The following is a 9906-nucleotide window of genomic DNA, read 5'->3' on the forward strand; positions in this document are numbered from 1 at the left end:
TAAAAACTTATCGACTCCTTCTGATGTTAAATTAGCCATACAGAAGTCCAAAATTGACCTACTGAAAATATTACTGGCCAAAGAGTCCTTAAAGATTAACACTATACATTCAGATTCATATCTTCAGATGTTATATCATCCTGACAAAAGTCCATATTTGACATACTGAATTTTTTTCTGGCCAAAGAGTACTCAAAACTTGACCTTTCTATATATACTCGTTGACTCTTTCTGAATTTATGTCAGCCAAACAGAAGTCCATATTTCACCCAAGGAACATGTTTCTGGCCAAAGAGTCCTCGATCTTGGACTTTCTATACATACTCATAGACTGCCTCTGATGCTTCATAAGCCATATAGATGTCCATATCTGACCTATTGAAATTATTTCTGGTCAAAGGGTCCTTAAAAGTTTTTTTACTATTTAAAGTTATAGACTCCTCCTGATGATAAATCATCTATTCAGAGGTCCCTTATTCACCTACTGAAAATATTTCTAGCCAAGGAGTTCTTGAAAATTATCTTGCTATACATACAGATGGACTTCTTGTGATGTTATATTATCCAGCCTGCAGTCCATTTTTTACCTACTCAACTTATTTCTGGCCCTAGAGTACTCGATCTTGAAATTTCTATACATTCTCATAGACTCCTTCTGATGTCCGTATTTGACCTACTGAACATATTTCTGTCGAGAGACCTTGAACATTACCTTACTATACATAATTCTCCTACTATACAGACTGCTTGTGATGTTATGTCAGCCAGACTGTAGTCCATATTTTACCGATTGAACATATTTTTGACAAAAGATTCGTCAAAAGGTTTTTTAATATTATAAACTCATAGACTCCTTTTAATGTTAAATCAGCCAAACAGAAGTCCATATTTGACCTACTGGACATATATCTGGAAAAAGACTCCTCGATCTTTAACTTTCTATACATACCCATAGACTCCTACTGATGCTTCATAAGCCATTTGGAAGTCCATATCTGACCTATTGAACTTATTTCTGGTCAAAGGGTCTTCAAAAGGTATTAAACTACATAAACTTATAGACACCTTGTGATGTTAAATCAGCTATAGAGAGGTTGCTTTATGAACTGCTGAACATTTTTTTGTCCAATGTGTCTTTGAACATTACCTTTCTATACATATTGACTCCTTTTGATATTACATTATCCATACAATAGTCCATATTTTACCTACTGAACATAGTTTTGGCCAAACATTAACTTGAATCTGAATTTATCTGCATTCAGATTGATTTCTTCTGATGTTTTATCAGCCAGACGCCAATAAAAATTTGAACCACTAAACATATTTCTGGCCAAAGAGTACTCGAAACATGAACTTTCTATACATACTCGTTGACTCCTTCTGATGTTACGTCCGCCATACAGAAGTCCATATTTTACCTGAAGAACAAATTTCTGGCCAAAGAATCCTCGATTTTTAACTTTCTATAGATACTTATAGACTCCTTCTGATGCTTCAAAAGCAATATAGAAGTCCATATAGAAGTCCATATATCTGACCGATTGAACATATTACTGGCCAAAGAGTCTTTAAGGAATAACTTACTGTACATACTTCTCCTACTATACAGACTTCTCGTGATGTTAAATCAGCCAGACAGTAGTCCATATTTGACCGATTGAACATATTTTTGGCCAAAGAATCCTCAAAATGTTTTTTACTATTATAAACTTATCGACTCCTTCTGATGTTAAATTAGCCATACAGAAGTCCAAATTTGACCTACTGAAAATATTACTGGCCAAAGAGTCCTTAAAGATTAACACTATACATTCAGATTGATATCTTTGGATGTTATATCATCCTGACAAAAGTCCATATTTGACATTCTGAATTTTTTTCCAGCCAAAGAGTATTCAAAACTTGACCTTTCTATATAAATAGTAAATGGATTTACCTTTCCATTTACCTTTCTATATATACTCGTTGACTCTTTCTGATGTTACGTCAGACATTCAGAAGTTCATATTTGACCCAAGGAACATATTTCTGGCCAAAGGGTCCTCAAAAGGTTTGAAACTATATAAACTTATAGACTCCTTCTGATGTTAAATCAGCAATACGGTTCCTTTTTGAACCACTGAACATACTTTTGGCTTTGAATATTAGCTTTCTATACATATTGACTCCTTTTGATGTTACATTAGCCATACTAAAGTCCACATATATAGCTGAACATATTTTTGGCCAGAGATTCCTTAAAGATTAACTTACTACACATTCAGATTGATTTCTTCCAATGTTATATCAGCCAGACGGCAGTCAAAATTTGAACTACTAAACATATTTCTGGCCAAAGAGTACTCAACACATGAACTTTCTATATATACTTGTTGACTCCTTCCGGTTACGTCAGGCATTCAGAAGTTCATATTTGACCCAAGGAACATATTTCTGGCCAAAGAATCCTCGATCTTGAACTTTCTATACATAGTCATAGACTTCTGGTGCTTCATAAGCCCTATAGAAGTCCATATAGAAGTCCATATCTGAACTATAGAACTTAATTCTGGTCAAAGGGTCCTCAAATGATTTTAAACTACAGGTATATAAACTTAGAGATTAATTCTGATGTTAAAACCTACTGAACATGTCTGACCAAAGAGTACTTAAAGATTAACACTATACATTGAGATTGAATTCTTCGTATGTTATATCAGCCTGACAAGGTCCATATTTGACCTACTGAAATTTTTTTTGGCCAAAGAGTACTCAAAACTTGAACTTTCTATACTTGTTGACTCCTGATAATAAATCAGCCATACAAAGGTTCCTTTTTGAACTAATGAACATACTTTTGGCCAAAGAGTCGTTGAACATTAACTTTATATACATATTGACTCCTTTTGATGTTATATTAGACTGTCAAAAGGCCACATTTGACCTACTGAAGATATTTCTGGCCATAGAATCCTCGATCTTGAACTTTCTATACATAGTCATAGACTCATAAGCCATATAGAAGTCCATATAGAAGTCCATATCTGACCTATTGAACTTAATTCTTGTCAAAGGGTCCTCAAATCTTTTTAAACTATATAAACTTAGAGACTCATTCTGGTGTTGAAACCTACTGAACATGTCTGACCAAAGAGTACTTAAAGATTAACACCATACATAAAGATTGAATTCTTCTTATGTTATATCAGTCTGACAAAAGTCCATATTTGACCTACTGAACCTTTTTTTGGCCAAAGAGCACTCGAAACTTGAACTTTCTATACATACTCCTTCTGATGTTAAATCAGCCATACGGAGGTTCATTTTTTAACTAATGAACATAATTTTGGCCAAAGAGTCTTTGAACATTAACTTTCTATACATATTGACTCCTTTTGATGTTATATCAGCCTGACAAAAGTCCACATTTGACCTACTGAAAATATTTTCTGGCCAAAGATTCCTTAAAGATTAATTTACTATACATTCAGATTGATTTGTTCTGATGTTATATCAGCCAGACAGCAGTCAAAATTTGAACTACTATTTGAGTCCATACTCATGGATTCCTGATGTTTTATCAGCCAGAGAGTAGTCCATATTTGACCTAGTGAACATATTTCTGGTGAAAGAGTCATCAAAGGGTAACTAACTATGTGTTCTCACAGAGTGAGACTTCTTTTGATGTTACATCAACATTGAACACATTTCTGGCCAAAGAGTGCTTGATATTGAACTTTCTATACATATAGATTTGTTCTGATGTTTCATCAGCCAGATTGTAGTCCATATTTGACCTATTGAACATATTTCTGGCAGTATAATCTATGAACTTGAACTTTCTAAACATATTGACCCCTTCTGATGTTTTATTAGCCAGATAATAGTCCATATTTGACCTATTGAACATATTTCTAGCAAAAGAGTCCTTGAATTTGAATGTCAAGTTGATGTCCAATGGTCTATGGTCTATGGTCAACTAAGGTTGATGTAACATCAAAGAAGCTCATGAGAACGCATAGTAAGAAAGCCTTTGATGACTCCTGGGCCAGAAATATGTTAAAAAGGTCAAATTTCAACTATAAATATGTATATGTATAAATATGAATAGAAAGTTAAAATTCAAGGACTCTCTGGCCAGAAATGTGTTCAAAAGGTCAAATATGCAGTCATATTTGGTTGCTGACACCAAACACAATATGGAAAATCAGAAGGACATATGAGTATCTATATAATGTTCAAGTTCAAGGACTCTTTGGCCAAAAATATGTTCAATATTTCAAATTTTGGAATACTGCCTGGCTCTTGTAACATCAGGTGTCAATAATAGGTTCAATAATAGGTTCAATATGGACTACTGTCTAGCTGATGAAACCTCCAAAGTAGTCTATGAGTATCTATAGAAAGTTCAAGTTCAAGGACACTTTGGCCAGAAATGTCTTCAATAAGTCACATATGGTCTAATCTATGGTTGATCTAACATCAAAGAAGCTAATGAGAACGCATAGTAAGATAGCCTTTGATGACTCCTGGGCCAGAAATATGTTCAAAAGGTCAAAATTAATCTACTGATGAAACATCAAAAGGAGTCTATTAGTTTGTATAGAAAGTTCAATATCGAGGACTCTTTGGCCAGAAATGTCTTCAATAGGTCACATATGGTCTAATCTATTGTTACTGTAACATCAAAAGTAGTTTATGAGATCCTATAGTTAGATAGCCTTTTAATGACTCTTTTGCCAGAACTATGTTCAATAGGTCAAATTTGAATCACTGATGAAACATCAGAACAGTCCATATGGAAAATCAGAAGGAGATATGAGTATCTATATAATGTTCAAGTTCAAGGACTCTTTGGCCAGAAATATGTTCAAAAGGTCAAATTTGAACTACTGATGAAACATCAGAAGGAATGTATAAATATGAATAGAAAGTTAAAATTCAAGGACTCTCTGGCCAGAAATGTGTTCAAAAGGTCAAATATGCAGTCAATTTTGGTTGCTGTAACATCAAAAGAAGTTTATGAGATCATATAGTTAGATAGCCCTTTAATGACTCTTCAGCCAGAAATATGTTGAAAAGGTCAAAATTGATCTACTGATGAAACTTCAAAGGAGTCTATTAGTTTATATAGAAAGTTCAATATCGAGGACTCTTTGGCCAGAAATGTCTTCATCAGGGTCACATATAGTCTAATCTATGGTTGATGTAACATCAAAATAAGTTTATCATATAGTCAGATAGCCGTTTAATGACTCTTTAGCCAGAAATATGTTCAATAGGTCAAGGTCTACTGTCTGGCTGATGAAACATCAAAAGGAGTCTATGAGTATGTATAAAAAGATCAAGTTCAAGGACTCTTTGGCCAGAAATATGTTCATGTCAAATTTTGGAATACTGTATGGCTCTTGTAACATAAGGACTCAATAATGGGTTCAATATGTCACATATGGACTACTGTCTGGCTGATCAAACCTCAAAATTAGTCTATGAGTATCTATAGAAAGTTCAAGTTCAAGGACACTTTGGCCAGAAATATGTTCAAAAGGTCAAAATTGATCTACTGATGAAACATCAAAAGGAGTCTATTAGTTTGTATAGAAAGTTCAATATCGAGGACTCTTTGGCCAGAAAAGTCTTCAATAGGTCAAATATGGTCTAATATAGATTAGATGTAACATCAAAGAACCTCATGAGGTAACATATAGGTTGATGTAACATCAAAGAAGCTCATGAGAACACATAGTAAGATAGCCTTTGATGACTCTTGGACCAGAAATATGTTCAAAAGGTCAAATTTGAACTACTGATGAAACATCAGAAGGAATGTATAAATATGAATAGAAAGTTAAAATTCAAGGACTCTCTGGCCAAAAATGTGTTCAAAAGGTCAAATATGCAGTCATATTTGGTTACTGTAACATCAAAAGAAGTTTTTGAGATCATATAGTCAGATAGCCGTTTAATGACTCTTTAGCCAGAAATATGTTCAATAAGTCAAATTTGAATTGCTGATGAAACACCAGAACAGTCCATATGGAAAATCAGAAGGACATATGAGTATCTATATAATGTTCAAGTTCAAGGACTCTTTGGCCAGAAATATGTTCAATAGGTCAAATTTTGGAATACTGCATGGCTCTTGTAACATCAGGTGTCAATAATAGGTTCAATAGGTCAAATATGGACAACTGTCTGGCTGATGAAACCTCAAAAGTAGTCTATGAGTATCTATAGAAAGTTCAAGTTCAAGGACACTTTGGCCAGAAATGTCTTTAACCCCCTGAGGTCGGATGACGCGCGGGCGCGTCAACTCAATGTTTACTCAATGTTTCTATTAATATCTCCGCGATTGTGCAGCACACATAAATGGTTCTGATTTTGCCGTAATCGACAGATTCTCAGCTTCAACGTCCTTATTCTCGCGAGATCATATGTGACTCACACAGAGAGCAAGAGGGAAGACAAGATGGTCATTCACCGTGCGTGATTGGTGGGCTAGCTTGCCTGTCTGCATTTTGTGTGAAACCAACCAATAGATGCGGTTGAAATCCCTAAGTACCCTCCCATCTCCTCACAGTGAGGAAAATACCAGCTGACATGGAGAGAGAAAGAGTAAAAAAGTCCGCGAAAGAAAAAGTCCGCGAAAAAAACATGGCAAAAATATATATAAAGAAGAGGAAAAGTAAGAAGAAGACGAGGAGTGAAAATGGCGAAGACATTGACATTGAAAGACGCACTTGCGGCGATTTTGGATAGCAGCGACGAGGATGAAAGGCGAGTTTCCGAGCCTGATGGATTTTCTTCTGATGAAGATGAGGATTATGATCACAGAAGAGATCCAGTTGAGGACGGGTAAGCGTATTTATTTTATAAAAACCTCGTTCGCATGGTGACCATCTTGGCTAAAATAAGCTGCGCTGTGCTGCTTTGACAAATTGACTGTGCCTTTAGCAAAGTGTTTACTTTATGTAAAAGTTATTTTCTTGTGTAAAACCGGGGTACACTTACAAATAGTAACGTTGTAGGCTGTTCTTGCTGGTCTCCTTATGATAACTAATGTAATATTTATTCACCTCAATTCACAATTTGAATAACATTAGGCCTATCTCTTGTAGTGATGAATCGATATGGTTTGGCCATTGACCTTTTTTATCATATTGTTTATACTTGTATAGATGTGGCTTGCATATAATTTTATTTATGTTTAGTAGGCCTATATTTATACTGAATGTAAAATTATAAATCTCTGTGGAGTTTTGAAATGGAAGAGACAGTATTCCCACATCTCATTCAGGTGTTATTTGCTGTGATTTGGGGTGGACAGGATAGCTAGCACATGTGATAAATTGGAATAACGTTAAAATAAGTCAAATCCTCACACATCTTCCACATTCTTGTTAGGTGGAGATTGGTTTGTGTGTGTGTGTGTGTGTGTGTGTGTGTGTGTGTGTGTGAGAGAGAGAGAGAGAGAGAGAGAGAGAGAGAGAGAGAGAGAGAGAGAGAGAGAGAGAGAGAGAGAGAGAGAGAGAGAGAGAGAGAGAGAGAGAGAGATGTAAACTTTATGTTTTTGTGTTTTTTCAGAGAGGATTCACAGCTACCAGGGCCCAGTGTAACACAGGCAGCCTCACCTGTGCCTGCCACCAGGTCACCACCAGCCCCTACACCGCAGTCATTCTCACCAGCCCGGCCAGCCAAGAGGTTCCGTACCCCCCAGCATCAACCAGCACCCCCACCTACACAGCAACCATCATCACCAACCCGGCCAGCCAAGAGGTCCCGTAACGCCCAGCATCAACCAGCACCCCCACCTACACAGCAGCCAGCTCCACTGTCTTGGAAGACGGAAAAAGACCCAGACATCGCTCCCCCTGTCTCCAGGTTTCAACCAGCTCGAACACCAGGGCCACAGCTCAGCTCCACTTCCACATATACACCACTCGACCTCTTCAAACTTTTCTTCCCTGTACAAATCATACAAACACTGTGCCAAAACACAAACAAGCAGGCTGCTAAACAAATGGCACAGGGAAAGAAATATAAATGGTTAGATGTGAACATAGGGGAGTTTTACAAGTACATTGGACTGCTTCTGTACATGGCCATGGTGAAACTCGACAGCATTGCAGATTACTGGAGACAGAATCACTTCTTCTCTTTGCCACTTCCAGTGCAGATCATGCCACGGGACAGATACAGAGCACTTTCTTGGAACCTTCACCTTAGCGACCCTGAAGAGGATGTCCAGAACGACAAAAAAAAGGGCACAGCTGACCATGACAAACTTTTCAGACTGAAACCCCTGATGAACACCATCAAAAATGCCTGCAAGTCATTTTATCATCCTCACAGAGATGTGGCTGTGGATGAAAGAATGGTTGCATCAAAGGCCAAAACTGGGATGACGCAGTACATGAAGGCAAAACCGATAAAGTGGGGATTCAAGTTGTTTGTCTTGGCGGACTCACGGAATGGCTATACAGTGGACTTTTCCGTTTACACCGGCAAAAGTGACATCCCCTCTGGACATGGCCTTTCCTATGATGTTGTGATGTCCCTGGTACAACCAGGTTACCTTGGCACAGGCTACCACATTTACATGGATAATTTTTATTCAAGCCCCAAACTCTTCAGGGCTCTCCATGAGCAAAAATTTGCTGCCTGTGGGACCTACAGGGAGAACCGCAAGGACTGCCCTCGGACAACAAATAACGCCCTCACAAAAAAATCAGAAAGAGGCTCCATAAGATGGATCCGGGACGGGCCCCTCATCTATGTGAAATGGATGGACACGAGAGAAGTATCAGTCTGCTCCACACTTCACACAGCACACTCTGGTAACACTGTTCAGAGGAGGGTGAAACAACAAGATGGCTCTTGGACAAAGACATCAATCCCCTGTCCCACACCAGTTTTGGCGTACAATGAACACATGGGGGGAGTTGATCATTCAGACCAGCTCATTCAATATTACTCTGCACAACACAAAACAATGCGCTGGTACAGACACCTGTTTTACCATTTTCTGGACATTGCCACCACCAACAGCTACATCCTCCACAAGGAACTCTGTCTGGCCCAGCAAACAACACCCATGACACACAGAGCTTTCATGGAGGAGCTGACTGCTGAACTCTGTGGTAAGCCTCTTCACACTGCTCCGGTCCCGGTACCTGCAGGTCATATTCCTGTGCCAATTGCCGTTCATGCAGCAGATTCTTCCACAAAAGCCACCACAGGTCGCAGCAGGTGTGAGCATTGCCAAAGCCAAGGCCAGAGAAAGGACCTTGGAAATGCAGGGAGTGTGGTGTTGCGCTTTGCATGCAGCTGGACAGAAACTGTTTTGCAGCATGGCATGACAGCTGAAAAACTGAAACATGAAAACATGCACATTGTGTAAATATTGTAAATAGTGGTAAGTTTATATATATATATATATATATATATATATATATATATATATATATATATATATATATATGTATATATATATGTATATATATATATATATATATATATATATATATATATATATATATATTTCTAATATATAGTTCATCTTTGGTTTGAATTTTTTTTTTTGACATGTAAAACATGAAAATGTGTACATTTTGTGAATATTGTTAGTAGTGAGTTTTTTTCACAAAGTAAACATTTTGCTTGAAAGAAAGACCTGTTGTAATGCTACTTTTTCATTTGCACACATCCCATAAAGCTTGATATGTAGTAGGAAGTTATTTTAGTCCTATTTTATCTCAGTCCCTCTAACATTTGGTGAAGGTAGAGTCACAGACAAAACTTGTACTAAAAAACGATTTTTCAAAAATGTCACTTTAGACAATGATTATTCATTATCTACTATTTTATTCATATATTACACTCCTTTTGTGACCCTAAGACTTTGGGAAACCCATTTCAAGGACC

At 37.1% G+C, this 9906-nt stretch overlaps 1 protein-coding gene across 1 annotated transcript; it reads left to right on the forward strand.

The window, feature by feature from the left end:
* The first annotated feature begins 6691 nt into the window (after nt 1–6691).
* LOC130086061 (piggyBac transposable element-derived protein 4-like) lies at nt 6692–9382 on the forward strand. The gene is made up of 2 exons (XM_056252172.1): nt 6692–6837; nt 7567–9382. The coding sequence occupies exons 1-2, from the start codon at nt 6692–6694 to the stop codon at nt 9380–9382; spliced, it is 1962 nt and encodes a 653-aa protein (XP_056108147.1).
* Nucleotides 9383–9906: the final 524 nt, after the last annotated feature.

Source organism: Rhinichthys klamathensis, unplaced genomic scaffold (genome assembly GCF_029890125.1).
Source record: "Rhinichthys klamathensis goyatoka isolate OS25496 unplaced genomic scaffold, OSU_Roscu_1.1 h1tg000093l_1, whole genome shotgun sequence".
NCBI lineage: Eukaryota > Metazoa > Chordata > Actinopteri > Cypriniformes > Leuciscidae > Rhinichthys > Rhinichthys klamathensis.